The 21,991-nt window shown below is 38.0% G+C and overlaps 1 protein-coding gene across 50 annotated transcripts in view; it reads left to right on the top strand.

Moving 5' to 3' along the window:
• ANK2 (ankyrin 2) overlaps positions 1-21,991 on the top strand; it is a 690,343-nt gene that overhangs the window by 471,913 nt on the left and 196,439 nt on the right. For all 50 annotated transcript variants that reach the window (XM_060299088.1, XM_060299047.2, XM_060299051.2 and 47 more), the window contains one exon: positions 11,705-11,806. In XM_060299088.1, coding sequence (XP_060155071.1) covers positions 11,705-11,806 — 102 coding nt within the window. The remainder of the gene's footprint in view (positions 1-11,704; positions 11,807-21,991) is intronic.

Here is a 21,991-nt window from a genome sequence, read left to right as displayed (position 1 = left end):
GCTTTCATTGCAAGAGTGTATTTTCTTGTTGTTGCATCTTGAATAATTCGATGCAAGAGAAACAGTCTACGTTTTAGTGTGTGCAGTATGTGGGGCTGCGGTCAGCACCTCATCTGTGCTGTGTCACGAAGCTGCTTCTGTTTGAGTGATGTCTGCTTCAGAGCAGATGGTCTGAAGATGAATAATCAGACCAATGGGGATAGAAATTCGGTGCCTACCTCAAGGGGGCAATAGTAAATTAACACTGTCGGATGCCTGACATAATAAAGAATTGATGAAAGATATTTTCACTTGGTTGGGTTTGGTTTTTTCATATCCTGACAGTTCTAAAGGCCTTCAAAGGAGACTAAAACCTAATTCAGTTCCATTTATCCTGATACTTAAGTATAGCAGTGGGATAAACTCTAATATATCTTTCCTTCCAAATGCCCTGTAATATTTTAACACACTGATTAGTCAGGGAATGAAGAGTTTCCTGTAGAGAAGATTTCTTAAAGAAAGCATTAAATAAACTATTGTTGCCAAATTATATCAAAAGGTCTCTCTTTTTTCTCCTGACCCAAGTATTATTATAGTAGGTTATTATTCATTTATAAAACCTACTCTTTTTATGGCCAGCTGTGGGCCAAAGGGAAATTCCTTTGGAGATTTGTGTACATAGCATAAAAGCTTGATAAGCTCTTCCATGTTTTGGCCCATGTTCATTTGAGTTTAAGATGCTGGCAGAACATTTTTACAGAGATGTCCAGCTCATTGAAAATTAGGAAAGATATTAGACCTCGGATACAGATTGTTTTAAAAATAATGCTTCATTATTTTACACACAAAACCAGTTGGAGATCCCAAAGCAATAATAGAGAACCGTTTAGAATTCAGTCCTATATAGATGTGATATGTGTTATTAAATTTCTGTTGTGGAGCTCTAGATTTTCATTATTTTTATTGTTGGCATGTTAAATGCAGATATACATGTTACTTTAGCTATTGAAAATATTAGGGAATATTATAGAGAAAGTATAATATTCAGTGTAAGATTTGTGGAATATTTTGCTTGTCTTTGCATTGTCAACATTTTGAACATAAAAAGTAAAGCAGTACTCTGTAATGACCTATATGGGAAAAGAATCTAAAAGAGTGGATACATGTATATGTATATGATTCACTTTGCTGTACAGCAGAAAGTAACACAACATTGTAAATCAACTATACCCCAGTAAAAAACTTTTTTAAAAAGTCAAAAAAAAAAAAGGTAAAGCAGAACTTTTCAAATGTATCAGTTCACCCAATAGTGTTAGTGGTTGTATATGACATTAAACCATGGTGTGACAAGATACTTCTACCTCAAGAGGAACCAGTGATGAAAGTGGGGTGTCATAATCTCCTAATCATATGCCATTTTCTCAAAGCATGATAAGCTCTTTAGGAAGAAATATTAACTCCTGATAAATAGTTTAATAGCTAAAGCAATCATTAAGGTGCTTACCTAACCAAAGCAATAATGTCTTAAATCTGTTCATGTCGTAGAGAATGGACTTGAGGACACGGGAGGGGGAAGGGTAAGCTGAGATGAAGTGAGAGAGTGGCATTGACATATATACACTACCAAATGTAAAATAGATAGCTAGTGGGAAGCAGCCGCATAGCACAGGGAGATCAGCTCAGTGCTTTGTGACCACCTAGAGGGGTGGGATAGGGAGGGTGGGAGGGAGACACAAGAGGGAGGGGATATGGGGATATATGTATATGTATAGCTGATTCACTTTGTTATACAGCAGAAACTAACACACCATTGTAAAGCAATTATACTCCAATAAAGATGTTAAAAAGAAAAATCTGTTGATGTAACTGAAGCCTCTCAAAGAGTATCTTATCCTTTGAGGCAATCTGAAGCATTCAGTTGCAGTGTTCTTCAATTTAAATTTTTAAGATGAACCTCCAATTATTTAATCTGGTGTCTGACTACAGTGACAGCAAAATGTTTCCCTCACTATTCTGATTTTCTTAGATTTGTAAATGTTGTGGAGGAGCCACAGATATCTCCATCTACAAATTTACCATTTTCCCATTTAAATTCAGAAAAAAATTGATGTGTTTTATTTTGTGACAGAACTTCTGAGTTCTGTAGGTGTTTTGGAGTCGTAGGCAGAACATATGTCTAGAATACAAGTAATCAAAACTTGTTGATTTCCCTGCCTTAGGAGAAGTTGCTTAAATTTTCAACTTATGATGTTCAGTAGGAAACTGAGATGTAAGCAAGTTAAGTTGAGAAACTTAAGAAAGTTTCTACCTATCTCTGTAAAAGTTCTCATTTTAGTGAAAGTTTTAATGTCTCATTGTATTGATATCTTCGAATTGAGCCTAGTTGTAGAAACATCTTATGGAACCAAACTCATGTCAGCAGAACAGTTACTTTGCAAGTTAGACTTTTACTATCTCATAACATACTAACTCAGGAATTCCTATTTCTTCTGTTCGATAATTATTTTTAAATGAATATCTATAAAAATATATAAGCATGTAAAAATTTCAAAATCACAGGGAATCTGAAGTATAAAATAGTTATCAAATATATATCACAACTTTTTTTTCTGATTTAGGGTTTTTGTTCCTACTAGTTTTGTGTTCTTGCAGTATTTCTAATTTATTGAGAAAGATATCATCACATTATTATTTTGATTCAGTTTTCAGAAAAGTGAGTGACACAAAGTGAGTGTACAGAAATTTTTTTAAGGTATAAAATTGTGTCTTAGAACTTACTTATATTTATCCCAGAAGGCGTAACAACCGAGATCTCTGAACCAGACCTGGTCTTCTTGGATTTGTAGTAAATATTTTTGAAGACCAGAGGAGTACTATTTGTACAGTATAATAAAAAGATGCTGTAGAATTTGAGTTAGCAACAACCTTCTTCGGAGTTCAAGCACAAAGCCGTGGGCATTTAGTAGCCTGCATTTTCTCTTAGACTGTGTAGCACCTTAAATATATGCAAATCAAATTTTCATTAAAAGCCTTGCGTAATATGAATAGTCTGCCTTAGAAAAATTGCCTCCATAGTAAGAAAAAGATGCTGCTTTTGAATACTAATTTTTTCATCTATTTACTCTTCAGTGATTTTTGTCACTATTGTGTAAGTTAGGAACAACTTATTTTTCAGTGTTGCCATCTTTTTAAAGTAAATGTTTCATTTAATTATAACAAACATGCAGAAAAATGCATAAATTATATTGTTTATCTTGATATTTCTCACAAAATTTACGTACGCATTTAACGACACCCAGAATGAGCAGGTGTAACTATGATATTACCTGCAACCAGAAGGCCCTTTCTGCCTCTTTCCAGAAACTACTATTCTGACTTCTAACAGTATAGATTAGTTTTGTCAGTTTTTGAACTTTAATAAATGGAATCATAAAGATGTCCTTTTTGGGTCTGACTAATTTTGCTTAGTCTTTTTTTTGTGTGAGATCTGTCGATGTTCCATGTGGATATGGTTCATTCACTTCTGTTCCCACTGCTATGTAATATTCTAGATTGACTCTTTTTTGAAGTGTAAGAATTGTACAAGGGATTCATGAATCTCTACATAGTATTGCAAAATATTCTTAATGCTTTGAAAGGGATGGAATTGGTATGCTATAGGCAGTTTTTCTTTTCATGGATGATAATCTCAGGGAAGACACTGATTGTTGGAGTCCAGCTCCAACGAGTCCGGGGAAACCTGAGGGATGGACGGCGTCGGCCAAGGAAATAAGACCTGACACCCTTTGTAGATGTCAGCACATCGAGCATACATTTATTTTTCAGAGCAGGTATTTATATGTAGGCAGGTTTCATCATCATGTACAAAATCTCAACATGTTCTAACCTCAAAATATTTTTATCAGTTTTCTGAAAACCTCCCCAGTTTCTAGATGTACGAACAAGGTACTTCCCCAAGTTCTCATTAGTTGCAGGTTATTTTCTAGTAGTTAAGCCAAGCTATTATGTAAGTCTTTATTACACAAGTGCAAGCTTCGTGTTCTTTCTGCATGGGCAAGTTTTTTGAATAGTGCCTTGAAAATATTTACAATATATCCTACAGTTCCTGTGTACCTGACTGCACTAGTAGCACTTACAATACCTCCTACGCTCCTGTTTATCACCCGCCAATTGTTGCCAGAGTATTAACCTTTCTTTATAGTGGACCCATAGGAAAGCAAAATCATCAACAACCCCTTCGTAGGGGCCACTGTTGTTCAGTTGGGGGCGTTTTCCATAGGAACATCCCTATATTTCCAGATTGTGTATTGCGTTCCCAGTTTCCTGGGACCGAAATAGGTACTTTCCATTTTGTGATAATAATAGTGGGGGGGGGGGTAGTAGTTTTTCTCGTTTTCCTAACCCTGGGCGCAAATTCCCCTTGTGCTGTTTCCATATATAAGCTTAACACAGCCAAACAAATCAGTAGAGATGTAGTCCACCGTCCTGGCACAGTGCTGCTTCGCAGTCCTGCCTTTGATTGCATCATGACTTTGTCACGGCGCAGGGACTCCAGGATGGCTTCCAACAACTGACAATGAAATAATTTTAGCATGCTAGTGAATAATCAGTGTCAAAGTGTAATACTAAGTTAAGGGAAAACAAACTTTGTCTTTATATAAAAGTGTAATTTCAAATGATCTCACATATCAAAAAGATATTTGCTTAAAATATGCAGGCAGAATTTAGTTATTGTTTTGATATTTTATGTGTTAATCATTAATTGTCTTAAGTAACATTTTATTTTATTTATTTTTAAAAATACATTTATTTCATTATTATTATTATTTTTTTGACCTCACCATGCAGCATGTGGGATCTTAGTTCCCTGACCAGGGATCGAACCCACACCCCCTGCATTGGAAGGACAGAGTCTTAAACACTGGACCACCAGGGAAGTCTGTTAAGTAACATTTTAAAAGTGAAATAGAAATACCTATGCCTGAACCAATTTTCTTAAAACATAGGTCATTGAAGTAGGAACAGTCTTTAGAGAAATTGCATTATTTCTTTCTGAAGATCATAGCTCCTTCTGCATTTCCCATTTAATAGCAGTGTAAAGACCTATTGAAATGATGCTAAAAATGGAGCTTAATCAGCGTGGTTGAGCTACAGTGTACAAACATATGGTTTATAGCAATTTTTGTTATTAGTGTCCAGCTGAATTGAAATTAAGTAGGATTTCGTGGTATAAAGTGTTTTACTGGTCATTTATATGTTCTAACTGCAGGAAGGCAACTTGTGGACTTCTTTCTGAAATATTTCAGTACATCTAGTGTGCGGTTCTCAGTTGCCCCCCAATTTTTGGTTTATGACAAGATAGTGATAACAATTTGAGCTACTAAAAGAGCTAAAACATTTAAACAATCCAGCAGTCCCTATACAAAAGTATGATTATTTAAGTGAAAGCATTCATATATCACAAAGAGGGTGTTTTGTAAAATCTTCATCTTTGGAGACAGACCACACCCAGTTCTGCTTTCTTTTTTGTCCTTTTGTACCTGCACACAGCAAAATATTTTTAAACACTCTGGTCTTCTGGCAACAACCTTTTTATTTAAAGAAGATAATGTGTATGCATCTATCCTTTGATTTGTCATTGTTGTTTTGCCTTTATCATTTACAAGAAAAACTACAATTATTAAAAATCTCGGTCAGTGTCCTCTGTGCCTGTCATTGAGCTAAGCATCTTCAAATCTTATTTCATTCTCCCAGCAACTCTATAAAATACATTTATTTTTTGATAAGGAAATTAAGACCCACAAAGACTCAAGATCATACAACTCGTGATTTGCTGGACATGGTTTTAACTTATCCAACATTCCTAGGAAAAGACCTAAGGAATTGTAGATATGTCCCTTATTTCATTATGTATATATTAAAGGTTTTCCCCTCAAGTGATTTTAATATATTTTATTTATTTTGTATTACTATAAAAATGTGGATCTTGGAGTAGGCAGGTAAATGACCCTGTTTTTACAAAGGAATGACTGCATCCTAAGAAAATAAGCAAATTCCCTAAATTCCACAAGGAGCATGTGCTTTCCTGTGGTTAATCAGTCAGCAAATATTTGTGGAGGGTACAGGATAAGCCAGGGGCTGTGAGGCGAGGTGCCCCATGTCACTCCCTAGGGTAGTTGAGGCTGGTGGCTGACTCACACTAGAGGATGCCTGCTTCTCAAACTTGAATAATGTATTCCTCTCTTTTGAAGTATAAAAAAAGTTTGTGACCTCCAGTGCTGTTATTTTTATTGTAGTGTTAATTTATTTTTCTTTTAATTAAAAAAGACTCTTTTTTTTGGCCATGCTGTGAGGCTTGTGGGATTTTAATTTCCCCCGAGCAGGGATTGAACCTGGGCCCTTGGCAGTGAGAGCATGGAGTCCTAACCACTGGACCGCCAGGGAATTCCCTATAGAGTTAATTTAAGTGTAAAAATAAAACTACATAAAATTTCTTAAACTCTTAGACCATTGTTAAAAAGAAAGTTGTACAAATTAAGCATGAACAGAACTACAAAACTAGTGTTATTCAAATAAATAACACCAATGTAATAGAATGGATAGGATTGTCTAAAACTAAATCACAGATGTTGGATTTAACAGTAAAAAGATTTAACCTCAGATTTCTATAATACATTTCTGAATTTGACTTCAATGAAAATAATATAGAGTGTACGTTTCTATAAGCATGTTGTACAACCATTATTAATACATTTGAGGTTTTGTTTCCTTCTTCAGAATAGTTAAAGTGATAGAGAACTTTGTCAATGCCAATTTTAATGGCATGCCATTTGATAATCATTCAAAGCTCTCTTCATTTACTTGGAGATGAAATTAGTATTGTGGTAAAGATGTGTACCTAATCCAGTAAAAGCTGCAATTGGGAACTAAAAACATTTTACTCTGGATTTTCTGTTACAGTCACTGGTAATAGTCCAGGTAAGTTGGACCCTACAAAGATAGCACCTGAGCCTGTTGTTATTTGAAGCTTTAATGTGCTACTGAGTGCTGTGCTCAGGTTCTTTTGGTACATCCTACCTTGTATGATGGCCAGATTCTCTGATCAGTCTCAGTCCCATGGCAAAATATTTTGCATCCCATGCATCTGTCTATATTCCATCCCTATTTCAACTGTTATGCACTGAATTATAAACACAAAGGCATATTATCAAAATTATATGGTTGTACTCAGTTAAAGGGTAGCCATCTAGATGACCTGGGACATGCTTATATTCTCCTTCTTAGGTTGTTACTGAACTGTAAGCATAGAAGTTTTACAAAATCTTGGAGCAAACTCATGAATCTCTGTGAGTGTGCCCCTGGACCCTTCGGGGAAACACTCGTTTAGGACATAATGTGGCTCTGTGAATGCACATTCCTCCTTGCGTTTCATGTCCACCCTGCTGGATGCTGAGAAAGTATTGTTTTTCTAACATTGTGATCAAAAATGTACAGAACTGTGTCAAGAAGAACTGAAGAGGAAATTTTTCTTTCTCGGCTTGAGATGCCACACTCAGGTTGAAAAGGGGACAAGTTTTAATGACATCCATCTGTTGCAGATTAAAATAAGTGGAGCTCAGCATTTGAATGCCTCGTCCAGAGTCACACTTTATAGGCATACGTACAATTGGTTTTAGGATTGAGAGTTCTAGGGACCTAAAGCAGCAAAGCAGAAAGAGGTTAGTCTATTTGTCTGAGACTTTTACCCCAAACGAATTGCTATTGCCTCATTTTCTCTTTCTTGTACTTTTTATGTGTGAAATCTCCTGGTTGAGGCAAGAGACAACAGTCTATTTTGAAAGCATGCTTCTCCCCTACTAATACCTAATTTTAATTTTTAAATTCTTACTTTTGTCATACTCAGAGGGAAACATAGCATGGTAAAAATTGCTGCATCTCTCACCATGAGTCCCTGAATCCTCTTTTATCTCTGTGTTGATTGAAGGTAACCAGACTGACTGCTGTTTATCCTAAGCTCTTGTGTCAAGAGCTTTAATCACAGATTGACCTCTTTGTAGCATAGGGTTTGCATGTGTTTATGTGGAAGTAGGAGAAAAATATATACTTCCATGCTGGTCTATACTTTAAAAAACCTTCAAAGATGTCAATATCTACATATAAATTTTGAAGTCTCATTTGAATTTTGTTCTTGAAACTCATGCTCTGGAACCGTTTTATAATAACACACTTATTTGCATTTGCAAAATGCATTTCTAATACATTTTCTCACTTTGGGAAAACTCAATCCCTTAATGGGGTTCTAGAAGAATCCAACTTATAGCAGAATCTACTGTGACTCAACTGTTGAAGAGGTCCCTGGCAGGATGGCTCAGATGTTACATTTCCACTGTCTCTAGCCCCTCCAAAGCACTGGGAGCATTTTTTGCTAAAATTCCAGGGACTGGCTGTAAGTCTTTGACTTGCCTCTACTTTTTAGGAGTTTGATTCAGAAAAGAGAAAAATAGTTATTAAAACTTGTTTTTACGTAACAGCAAAAGCGATCCTCAATGTCATGCCCAGTCCCTAGAGAAGGTTCTAAGAGGGTCTAATAGAGTCCCCTCTGTGATGCCAGAAGCCCCCTTCAGACCAACAATTGCCTCTGTAAGCTTCCACAGGGTGTCTCCAGGTGTTTCTTCATCCCTAAAGGGTCAGGTGCTCCCTTCTGGCTCTACTTGTTCATGGCATTCTTTTTTTTTTTTTTTTTACAAGAATGATAGAGCACCCTGATCTTAGTTCATGAGTTTAGTCATGTTAGACATGTAGAGAGAGACAGTCAACTGGCTTTTAAATGCAGTGTGTACTTTACCATCTCTTTCTTTATTCCCAAGTGAGTATGTTTCTAATTAGTTTGTCTCAAGGCAGCTCTTCATTTTCCTAGGTGCATAGATGGCTGATAAATTTGGGGCTAGGGCTGTCTGCCAAGAATTCCCTCTCCAGCTAAGACACTCTGTTTAGCAAGTGCCATGATTTTCAGAGCGAATATGTAGACCAAGGGCATACTGAGGTTATCACAAATGAAACAAACTTATAGCTCATAGGTTAGGTATTTGTACTAACATCTGCTTTGATACTTTGCAGGGATGAGGTAGAATAGCAGATAAGACTAGCTTTGAGGCTGATAAACATGGGTTAAGTCTTGAATCTTCACTGAAAGATTATGTGACCTTGGAAACTTGCCAAGCCTCTTTCCTCACCTATTAAATGAGCGTAATAATAGTTCCTTTCTCCTAGTATTATTGTAATAATGATAAAATGCATATGACTTCTTAGCTCTGTGCCTGACCCACAGTAAACACTCATAAATGTTACCTATAATTATGAAGCCTCATGTATAAGATGGAAGTATTTTCTAGGCATCCTCTTTAATATAGTATAGAGCATGTGCATTTATTTTAAAAATCTATGGGAAATAACCTTGTCATACTTTCTGTGACCTAATATTACTTAATTTTTGTTGTTTTTTAGTAAATGATGTTTCTTGTGGGATATTGACGGAACACGATGCAGAGTATAATGTTTCGCTTTTAAGTACTGCGGCAAGAAACCTGAAGGCGGAAAATCTTCCTGGAATTTAGAATTTGCTGCAAGCCGCAAAATACATTCATAGAATAGGCATTTAAAAATGAGTCATAATTCAGTCCCTGCAGCATTGCAGATATACTTGGGGCACCCTGCCATGGGCACAGCTTTCAGGAAGGATGGAGTGTGAGGCATCGTAGCAGGGCAGGCGGGAGGAGAAACAGTGCCATGTTAGTCATACCAGGACTCCGAGCGTGAATTCCAGATGTGTAGATTTCAGTCATACCTCTCAAATCCTCATAAATTACCTATATTATTTGTAAATTTATACGCCATTGTGGTTTTGGGTTAAATATGAGGTAATTTCGTCCTAGGGTTTTCAGTCTTCCCCTGTGTAAATCATTTTAATGGTATGCAAATAAGTCTGTATTTGAGACTCCCAGAGAAAATGCTTACATTTCTATCTCTGTACGTCATCAGCAGTCACAATAAATAGGCCTGACAGAGTGTGCCAAGGGCCCTGGCCAAGTCCATTCTTCGAGAGAGGGCAGGGCGGCCTACTGAGGAGAATGATGGATTAAGAGCTGCCCCACCTGAATCTTAATTCCTAGTAGGTCCCTTTTCGTGTTACCATTTTCTCTGTAGTCAGATGTTGTACCACCCAAAGAACTATAAAATGATGCCAGTGTCTTGGAACCTAATGAAGGCTTATCATCATCCTTGTGTTAAGGTTTGAAAATCAGACTTTGTCAGCAGGTCAGAGAGGCAGGGCAATTGTGGCTACATCTCTTGAGAAGCCTCCCCGAGACTTTTTGTGGGGGAAATTCAGCTGTTCTCCCAGAATCAGATTTTGAGAGGAATGGGCGCAAGATGAGGACTTAAAAAGCAATTTGTACCCAGAGTGATCATCTTTACCAAGAGATTTGAGCCTGGTATTATGTCAGCTGGTTTAAATTTAATCTTGTTTTTCCGAAATCACTGGGATCACAAAATTTGCATCAGCCCAGTCCACACTTGCCACCTAGTGCTATCTGCTTTCCTCGAAGCATCCTTGGAGCTTTCTGTTATTCCCTTACAATGAGGACAGACTTTCAGGTGACCCATACTCAGTGCTCTCCCTCAGATGCATCTGAAAACCAAACAGTAAAGGAAGAGAAAGAAGAAACCCAGTACCTTATTTCATTTGTTTTTTAGCTCGACGTTAGGCTCAGTATAGAGTCACTAGCTTCCTGAAGCTAAAATGCATGGATAACAGTGGATTTGGGGGTAGTGTAAATTCATCTTCAAATGTGGCTGAAGAGTTGGAGTAAATTGGTAATAATTATTTTTATTGTTCTTTTATACTCTTTAATATAGCAGAGTGTATTTCCTATTGACTTTAATGTCTTTAAACAACTCTCTAGAAATACTGTGAAGTTGCTGACTTGTACTGTGAATTATTATTCAGTGTTTTAAACTCAGGATTGAAATATTTTGCAACTGAAGCTTTTCTTTGTTTTTTTTTTTTAACATCTTTAATGGAGTAGAATTGCTTTACAATGGTGTATTAGTTTCTGCTTTATAACAAAGTGAATCAGCTATACGTATACATATATCCCCATATCCCCTCCCTCTTGCGTCTCCCTCCCACTCTCCCTATCCCACCCCTCTAGGTGGTCACAAAGCACCGAGCTGATCTCCCTGTGCTATGTGGCTGCTTCCCACTAGCTATTTTATATTTGGTAGTGTATATATGTCCATGCCACTCTCTCACTTCATCCCAGCTTCCCCTTCCCCCTCCCCGTGTCCTCAAGTCCATTCTCTACATCTGCGTCTTTATTCCTGTCCTGCCCCTAGGTTCATCAGAGCCTTTTTTAAATTTTTTTAGATTCCATATATATGTGTTAGTATACGGTATTTGTTTTTCTCTTTCTGACTTACTTCAGTCTGTATGACAGACTCTAGGTCCATCCACCTCACTACAAATAACTCAATTTCGTTCCTTTTTATGTCTGAGTAATATTCCATTGTATATATGTGCCACATCTTCTTTATCTTTTCATCTGTCGATGGACACAGTGCAGCTGAAGCTTTTCTGACGCATGGTGCAAACATTCTTGTGTTTCTGTCTTTGATATGTTTTCGTGTTATCAATACTTCACTAAAAGGTCTTTTCTTTTTCTCACAGTCTGACAGCAACGCAAGCTTCCTCCGTGCTGCCAGAGCAGGCAACTTAGACAAAGTAGTGGAATATCTCAAGGGGGGCATAGACATCAATACCTGCAACCAGGTAAGAGCACGGCCGCTGGTTCTGTATTATACATTGAAAACACTCTTATTACCTGCAGATACATTCCAAGAGCCCAGCTTTTTTCGTGTGCTTGTTGAATTTACTCAGATAGCAGCAATTCAGAATTATGAAAGTCCATTTTTCTTCCTTACCAACTTTTGAAGCCTCATATGGTTGTATCTAGAGTTAATAAGGCTGGCAAATTAGATAGACCAAAAATAATTGAACCTCAGTTTTGCCTATGAAATGATCTGGGCTGCCCTGAGCTGGAATGTTGACCAAGAACGATGTTTTACTTCTCATTTATCATCAACTAGTTATCCAGACTGTGGCTTCTTTTCTTGTTTGCTGTATGCCTTTTACTTAGGGGTAACTGATTGTTACAATTTGGGATAGAGAAATAAGAGGATAAAATCAAAATTATCCCTCCCTTTCCCCCTAATTAGTTTTTTATTTTTTCAACTTTATGCCTTTATTTATTTCTTATGCTCTATTACACTGACTAGGACCACCAAAACAATCCCCCCAATTAGTTTTAAAATATAAATATGAATGAGAAGAGGTTGCAACTGTTGGCTTAAATGAGGTATTTGGATTATTTATTTATCACATCCATTCGCTAAGGACTTTAGACAATATTATACATTTGGATATTATTTGGTCCCAGTGATGTTGAGATTTTTGTGCTATTTTTAACTAAGATTTTAATGCCATGAATTAAAGTGTCTAGTGGACTACAGTATTCAATACAGTGTGCTAAATGTTGCACATCGGTGTGTGTGGGGGGTATGTGTGTGTGTGTGTGTGTGTTTGTGTGTGTGTGTGAGACAGAGCTGACTGGGAAGTGAATAATCCTGACTAATTTTAAGTTAATAGGAGATGAATTTTATTGGCGGATTCTAAATCATCTATAGAATGCCTATGATATATATTGATATATATTCTGATATATATTGAGCCCAGTTACGTTCCATCTATAGTCGCCTGAAATTAGTATACCTTTCAAGTACAGCTTTTCAAAAACAACCTGATATCTTTTCATACTCAAACTTACTCTCCTCTCAAATTCCTACCTGCTGGTTTTCTCACCAATGTTAGTTCCAACAGCTCTCCACCCTTGTCTTCTCCCCTACACCAGTCTAGCACTCCTTTTTCAGTTCATCTTCCACATCCACAAATTTGCACTAACTCACAACACGGTCACTTACCATGGTTGCCGTAACAGCCTCCTTAATTAGGTCCTGTCTTCATCTTGTCCACTCTGGTCAATCTCCACACTATGTCTTGAGTCATCTTTCTAAAATAAAAATATGATTATGGCACTCCTTTCACTACCAAACTTTCTATGGCTTCCAATGCTTAGGTCAGTAAGATAGTTGTATAAGAATTACCTGAAGCCTTTTGCAAAGGGTGCAGGATTTTCCTTGCTCCTCTTGAGAGTAACCGGCTTAAGAAGCACTGTCATCGATGGCAGTATTTCTTATCCTTTAGAGGAGTAACTCCGGTGGCATCAAAAATATTGAGTGTTGGGCTTCCCTGGTGGTGCAGTGGTTGAGAATCTGCCTGCTAATGCAGGGGACAGATTTGAGCCCTGGTCTGGGAAGATCCCACATGCCGCGGAGCAACTAGGCCCGTGAGCCACAACTACTGAGCCTGCGCATCTGGAGCCTGTGCTCCGCAACAAGAGAGGCCGCGACAGTGACAGGCCAGCGCACCACGATGAAGAGTGGCCCCCGCTTGCCACAATCAGAGAAAGCCCTCGCACAGAAACAAAGACCCAACACAGCCAAAAATAAAAATAAATAAATTAAAAGAAGGTTCAACATTTAAAAAAAAAAATATTGAGTGCTTGCTGTAGGGAATATCAGTCTGCTGTCACCCTGAGCATCCCTATATATTCTTTTGTGTGTGTCAAGAATGAAAGGCCCTGTATGCTGTTTATCTGGAGCATTTCTCAGGGTAGTGATTGCAGTGAGCAACCTAGAGGGATTAGGTAACTTCTTCCTCTAGATAAGAAGTAGGCTTGTTCTTTCTTAATTTAAAAGCTGTGAATTCCCCAAGGTTAATGTTCTTCTTTAACAACCCACAACATGCCCAGGCATCCATCACTGGTCCTGTATGTCACTCGCATGGGATTGGGAGGGGGGCATAGGGAGCTGGTGTAAGCAACATATTGACACTCAGCCGCTCCTTTTGCCATGAACTGTAAAGTCCATTGTCTCTGATCCAGGAGACTCATGTCTTCTACCAGTATCAGGAAATAGTAGCAGTTAAGCTTTTTAGCTTGTAGGTGAGATAAAATCCCAGACCTTACATAGTTCTTGACCCTGACCTATGGAATAAGAGTAAATTCCTTTATCCCAATATATAAGATCTTCATATTTTACATATTTTACATATTTTACATCTCTATTTCTTATCCATCTTATATTATGAATCTCTTTTTGATATGTTTTTAGTGTTCTTTTGAACAAATAATTTGAAGTTTAGATACATTAGTTACTTTAAAAGAGAAAGACAACATCCAAATTCCTATATAGATATAGATAAATGAAATTCTTCCAAAGCTACCTGTGAGATTGAATATGAAATATTTAAAATTTTTAACATGTTAATTTTATTTATTTAGTTACTTAGTTATTTGGCCGCATGGCATGCGGGATCTTAGTTCCCTGACCAGTGATCAAACCTGTGCCCCTGCAGTGGAAGTGCGGAGTCTTAACCACTGGGCCACCAGGGAAGTCCCTTCACATGTTATTTTAGACCTTTTTCAAGTATATTAAATACATTCCCCCAATTTTAATATCAGTTCATTAACATTCTAAATTTGCAGTATGCTGGAAAATAGGCAATGAAACTGTTAGAACTATTAGTTCATTTGGTAAAATCATTGTAAGTGATACCAAAAGATGAACCCAAGGAAAATAAAGTTAACCTCAGTCAAACCAAGTCCACTTCACCCTAAAGTATAAGAAATATCTTAATCTTATAAAAGGTCTTGGAGTTTATTTTTAAAGAAAAACAAACTCTCAGCAGTAAATACTCAGTTCTTATTCACTTTATTGACCAACCTCACTTCTTGAGTTACCTTGATAAGTTTTTAACTGCCTAACATATTTTTCGTGTAGTGGCCGACTGTCCACTAGCATGTTACTATAAAGGGGAAGAACATGTATTTTTGTGAGAAGGCAACAAAATGTCATGAAACCACACAGAACTTAGAGCCCAGCAGTTTAAGTTCCATCTCCACTTTTGTTAAGTCATTTCAATTCAGAAAGTGACATTTTTCTAATCTCTAAAACAAGAAAGTAATAATACATTCAATCTTACACCACCGAGTTGCAGTGTAAATTAAATATGAACTATGAAAGGACTTTCTAAGGTGTACCTATTCTAATTGCAGTTACTGTGTATGTCTACCAAGAATCAGAAAAATTAAAATTGACCTCCACACAAAGTATGAGATTGACTCTCTTCAGTCACCTGAATTTACTAGGTAGAAAGTAAATGTTGTCTGGTGTTGGTTCTTTATTATTACCATTCAAGAATGTATATTAAATAGAGATTAGGGAAATGAAGTGACTAATGTTAACTAGTTAGTTGCTATGTATCAGGCTTTGTGCTGGTGGCTTTATGTGTGATGTTTCATCAATCAGCAGAGACAAATGTTATAAGGTAGGCATTTGCCTGAGTTTATAAATGCAGAAACTGAGTCCACAGGTGGTTAAGTGATGTCCCCAGGGTCACACAGATCTGTCTCTCACATACAAGTCTTTTCTACTACAAGACGTCTTCCTGAGATGTTTGAATCTTATTTTTAATCTACTATGCTAATATAAAAAGGACTTTATTCATCCTCAGATCAACATAATATGTAGTTAAAGGAACTTTTAAGTCAAAGAGCACCACCACCAGGATTACTACTAAAACTCAAATAAAATATAGAGCAGAATATAATTTCCAAACACTTAGGAGGGCAAAAGAGGCAACTCTTCAGCCAAAGTACTGCTATTTCTAAATAAGCTCAAAGCTAATATGCTCAAAGCTAAAAAAAGCTCAAAGCTAAATAAGCTCAAAGCTAGAAAAGCTCAAAGCTAATATGGCATATGAAAGAAGGAAAGAAAAAGTATTCTCTATTTTGCTTGTAAGCCTGAGTTTCTGGGGAGCATTATGTCATGTAACATAGAAAGCAGGATTTTCTGTACCCTGTTGTATTTCTCAATGAAAGGCAATCTGGGCTGTACCAGCTTTCCAAAAATACCACATGTATTGGCGTGCTAAGATTCCTTAAACTGAAATTTGGATGAAAATCTCTTTCTTTATAAAATTGGTCTTGTAACTACCATGAGAATTTTGAAATTTAGTTGAAAAATACCATTTGGCTTCTAATTGTTTAAATGATGTGGGAAAAATTCATAAATTTGACACAAGACAATATTCTTAAAAAAAAAAACTTTGTTTTCATATTTTTCGCAAATAGTTACAAATCTGTTAACTTTCATTTTCCGTAAAAGATTAAGCTGGTAATGTATTTATTTATCTTTTAATCTCTTGTACATTCAGAAAGGAGAATAAATCCTAGTGTTTGCTCCTTATTTTTGAAACTCATATATACTTATTTTTTAAATTTATTTAGTAATTGTTCATAAGATTGCAATATTATAAACAAGGTTAACAGAGCAAGTATTCAATAAATATTAGCAAATATTTTTATATTGATTCTCAACCTAAGTTTTAGCAAAAGTGGTGCTGGGTCTTATAGGCAGGACAGAACATGAAAGCTATTATCATAGCCTGTGTCACCAATTAGGAAATATCACGTTTAGTAGCAATTTGGTAACAGTTACTGTTTATCTGGGTTTCTTTAAATTAAAATCTTTTTTGGAACTAAAATCTTCTTTATAAATGCCATTTGGGTCCATCTGGTCTGGACCTCTCTTTAAAAATGCCAGAAATGACATTTAAAAATGCCAGAAACAACAAAAATGAATAACTGAGAATTGAATTCATAGAATTAATGGAATATGGAATGAACTGTGTATAGTTTTCTAACAAGTTAAATGAGGTAAAAGTATTTGTACAAATAATCTTGTTATATATCTATGAGCTTATTTTGACCCCTCATTTAGAAGAAGCCAAAGGTGTTGCCTCTGTCTAGTTCTGGCTATGTGTGCTCTTGTTTCTGGATTCTGCATTATTCTCTGATTTTTTTCAATACATTAATACCAGTTCTTGCTCTATACTGAGTAGCACTAAGTTGGATTTGAATAATGTATGCTAAATATTTTGAGAACTTAGAATTTTTAGTTTCAATGTTGATAAGTCATCCAATGTAAAGTAATTCCGGTAGAGACTTCCTCAACTACTTGTCCATAGCTCTGAAAAGTTTCACTTCTGTGTGTCACTACACAGGATTATGAAGATCTTCTTTCATTTAAAAATTGCCAAGGGTAGCTTCACTCAAATTTTTTTATGACTTGTCTTTTTTTATTTTATTTTTTATATTTTTTATTTATTCATTTATTTTTGGCTGCTTTGGGTCTCCGTTACTGCCCGTGAGCTTTCTCTAGTTGTGGTGAGCGGGGGCTACTCTTCATTGCAGTGCGCGGACTTCTCATTGCAGTGGCTTCTCTTGTTGTGGAGCTTGGGCTCTAGGCATGCGGCCTTCAGTAGTTGTGGCTCACAGCCTCTAGAGCTCAGGCTCAGTAGTTGTGGTGCATGGGCTTAGTTGCTCCATGGCATGTGAGATCTTCCCAGACCAGGGATTGAACCCATGTCCCCTGCATTGGCAGGCAGATTCTTAAGTGCTGCGCCACCAGGGAAATCCCGACTCGTCTTCTTAAGTACTCTGCCAATGTGATTTAGATTGAACAGAACAATTTATATTCTAAGAATTCTCTTGAATGCTCTTTTTCTATGACTAAAAGATGTGGATTTTAAAACATAACTCCCAGGCAGCCACTCAAACCTCCTTAAGTCATCTCAAATTTTATCATCATAACAGTCTTTCGGCCAGTCTGAACTCAGGCTTACCATTTGTTTATCTGTTTATTCAAGCATGTATTGTGTGTTTACTATGTGGCAGGCACTGTCCTAGGTGCCATGAAGAGAGAGACAGAACCCTGCCCTCATATAGCTTATAATCTACAACCTGAGAGAGACAGTCTCTAAGGAAAAAACTAAAATATCTGGAAAGAGAGATGGAAGTAAATGACAGGGAGAAAAATATAGTAGGGGGGGAAGAGAGGGAGGGGAAGGGGAGCAGCATGTTACTTGAGGTCGGATGGTCAGAGGAAGACCTGAAGGAATTGAACAAGGAAGCCCTGCACTGTTTGGAGGGAGTATATCTTAGAAGAAGGCTTGACGGGGAGAAAACCCCAAGGAGGGAGCATGCCTGGCGTGTTTGAAGCCAGTGTAGCTGGAGTAAAACGAGGGAGGGGAAGAGAAGTAGGAGGTCGGGGAGAGCCCAAGGCAGCACCAGAGAGCATGTAGGCTATTTTAAGAACTTTGGCTTTAATTCCGAGAGAAGAGAAGTGATTAGCAGAGAAGGGACATAAGCTGACTTAAGTTTGAATAGTCACCCTTAGACTGAAAGGGAGCAAGGGCAGAAGGAGGGAACACTTTTGAAATACTTTACCAAGACAAAGGAGTATTAACACTTTACAAAGGAGTATTACACTTTACAAAGGCGTATTACACTTTTTGTCATACTTTCAGTGAGAGATGAGGTGTTCTAGGTAAGCAGGCAGGAGAGATGGTGAGAAGTGGTTGGATTCTGGATATATTTTGAAGATAGAGCTGATAGGTTTTGTTGATGGATTTCATGTAGTCTAAGAGCAAAAGAGAGGAGTCAGGGATGAAGGCTGGGGTCGCAAAGAGAATAATGAGGGTGGAAGATTCATTACCCGAGAGGAGAGAGAAGGTGTGAACTAATCGTCTAGGAGAGTGGGAGAGCGTGATTAAGTGTAACAGTGAATGATTGCCGAGTGGAAAAGGGAGGAGTCAGAGATGAAGGCTGGGGTCGCAAGACGAATGTGGGCTAACGTTTCATTAACTGAGATGGGAAAGACTGTGGTTTGAGCAGGTTTGAGGGAATAATCAGAAGGTCACTTGAGAACATGTTAAATTTGATTTGTCTAGTTGATATCCAAGATATTGAGCATGTAGTTGGATAGATGCGTCTGGCGTTCAGAGGAGAGAGTTTGGCCAGAGATCTATTATTTGGAGCATTCAGTGTTATAGATGTTATGTAAAACCAGGAAACTGGACAAGGTTGCCAAAACAGTGAGTGAAAAATTTATGAAAAATTGAAGAGGTCCAAGGACTGAGCCTTGGGACCCTCCATCTCTTAGAGGTCAGGAAGATGAGGAGGAACCAGGAAGGGGAATGGGGAAGAGTTGCCCAGAGAAGTGGCAAGAAACCCTGGAGTGCAGTGTCTCGGAAGCCAAGTGAAGGAGTTATTTTCAGGTGGAGGAAATGATCAACCCTATAAAATGCTGTTGATCAAATAAGCTGAGGAACAGAACAAATGCTGTAGTGAAGTGGTGGTAGCTAATGACTTGTTAAAGGCATTTTCAATTGCCTGGTGGGGTGAAAGCCTGACTGGAGTTGATTCAGTCGGTAATGAGCAGACCAGATACTATTGGAAGGTCTCTTTCTGTAACGGGAAGGAGAGAACAGGGGACGTAGCTGGAAGAGGAGGTAGGATTAAGAGAGGCTTTTTAAAAAATATGAGATAAATCATAGCATTTTTGTTTTATTAATGGAAAAAAGCAGAAGAGGGAAAAATCAATGATGCATGAGAGAGAGGGTAGACTTGCTGGATGGTGTCCTAGGGTAAGTGAGAGGGGATGGGACCTGGTGCGCAAGTGGGGGAGTCGGCCTTTGCTAAGAACATGGATAGTTCAGGAAAAAGAAGGGTTTAGGGATAAAAGACCAAGAAGTAGTGTGGGTGTGGTGCTGGGAGCTGGATGTGGAATGGAAATTCTCTTTTAATTGCTTCTAGTTTTTAGTGAAAGATGAATGTCATCAGCAGAGAGCTAAGATGGGAGAGGAGGTGTTGGAGATTGAGGAGACAGAAAATATGAAATAATCATCTAGGAGAGTGGGAGAGAGAGTGATTAAGGGTAACAGACTATGATTGCCAGGCAGTGTTAAGGGCCCACTTAAGGATTATGACAAGCGAGCACGTATGTGTATCTCTGCAGCCACATTCAGACATGGGATCAGTTGCAGAGATTGTGGTAGAGCTAAGCATGTATAGTACAGCCAGAGAAGGGCAAGCCAACTGCGGATGCATCCAAGGGAATGACTAAAATGATTATAAAGATTATGCATGGAATTTAGGCTGAATGAGGAAAGAAATGGACACAGTGAAAAGGTGAACAGACTCTAGGTGTCAGGGGCTGAAGGATTGTTTGATTTGGGTCAGTAGATTGGCAGGAGGGTAAATGGAAGTTAACGGCTCGGGTGCTTGAAGTTGAAATCCTGGAGGAAGATTATATCATTGGAAATGACCGTGGAAAGAGTAGATGAGGTAGAGAGAAGAAAAATTATTGGTGGAAAAGTCAGGAACCTGAATGTGTAGAGTTCTGGGAAAACCACCTTCATATATGTTGGAAAAGGTGGCAATGAACTAGAAGCTAAAATCTTCAAGAGATGAGGATGGGATCTAAAACATACAGGCTGGTGGCTTCTGGAGGTTTATGTAAAAGGATGAGGAAAAAATCGTTTTGAAGAGCAAGGAGCATTAGCATAGCTCCACTGAGTCCAGTGGTTAATTGGGGTGTAGGGGATAAATATTATCACTTGAGTAGACTTCAGGGAAGCAGTAGCTTCGGGTTTCATTTAGAACAGAAAGGTTAAAAGGAATGCTCAGAGAAAAGATTTAAGACACAGATGCTGCTAATAACCACATTCATGTCTTCTAGAGGCCATTGTGTAAGAATTTCAGGACATGGGAAGTGATCAGAGACATCGTTAGAAAAGGGGATAGCAAGGCCTACAGGGGTTGCATTTGGAGGGATGAGGATTCACGTGGTGACTGGCACAAAGAGGGATACAGGGTGTAATAAGTGTAGTCCATATGGTCCCAACCAGATGGTGATGGTGAGATTGTGAGAGTTGTCTGGAGCAAGATAAGAGGCAGCAGGGAGTCTAGCCAGGAGCCCATAGAGTTATGGAGTCTCACCTTGATTTCTGCTGTGGAGGGTCAACAGAGGGAAGATCTTGATCCAAACGCGTATTCAATACAGCTCTTCAGATACGCACTACAACCAAACACAGGTGGTGTGTGAGGTAAGAGGTAGAGGCCATTTTCGCTTAGTCATTTTTCTGCTTGGTTATTTTCTTTGTGCCATTAAAAATCAAACAGCCCCTTTGCAGTAACCGAGATTTTGACCATTCATAGTCTAACCGTCTCTTTGTCTGCTGATCACTTACTCTAAACAGTCTTTTTCCTTTCTTCTATAGAAGTTTCCCAAGCCTCTCCCATCCCTCCCTACCCTCATAGATTTCTCCTTATCCTTTCGTGTGTATGTGTTTTGATGATTATAAAGGTGTAACCCCAAATCCTAGGATCTCTAGTCTTTTCAAGGCCTTCTCTCTTCTGGAATAAGGAGGAAGGAAAAAAAGGAAACCTTGTTTTCAGATGATACCTTCTTTAGATTCAGAAAAAGAGAAGAGAATTCAGCAGCTCCGTATGAAAAGGTGCTTGTCTGTTGAGATGGACGTGATCAGGGGCTACCTGTCTCTTGATGAGCCTGTATATGTACGTGCGTATAACTTGATGTAGGCAACTGATTTTAGTCCTTTACTCAGTTTCTTTTCAGCCTCTTCCCGCAGAAATGAAAGGTCTTCAGGGTAAAATGAAAGAGTCTAAGATGCAGATGAACAAAAGCTCATAAGGGCACACCTTGGAAGAGGTCATCCCTGGCTCTCCCCACACCCTCATTCCCCTAGCTACCACCACACACACACACACACACACACACACACAAAAGCTACCATCAATAAAAAGAAGAAAACTTCTTTGTGTAGGGTAGAGGGGGCAGAGAGGACAATCTGAAATTAAACCCTGCACCTGAGTGGGTATGCAGACTCACTGCGGGGGTGAGAGAAGCATACCACTGCCCTTGGGAAAGAAGTTTATCGGAGAACCTGTGATGTGATATTTCCCTTAAGGAA

The sequence above is a fragment of the Globicephala melas genome, chromosome 5, assembly GCF_963455315.2.
Source record: "Globicephala melas chromosome 5, mGloMel1.2, whole genome shotgun sequence".
NCBI classification, from domain to species: domain Eukaryota; kingdom Metazoa; phylum Chordata; class Mammalia; order Artiodactyla; family Delphinidae; genus Globicephala; species Globicephala melas.
Note: the sequence above shows the minus strand (reverse complement) of the source record. Positions and strands in the feature narration are given on the sequence as shown.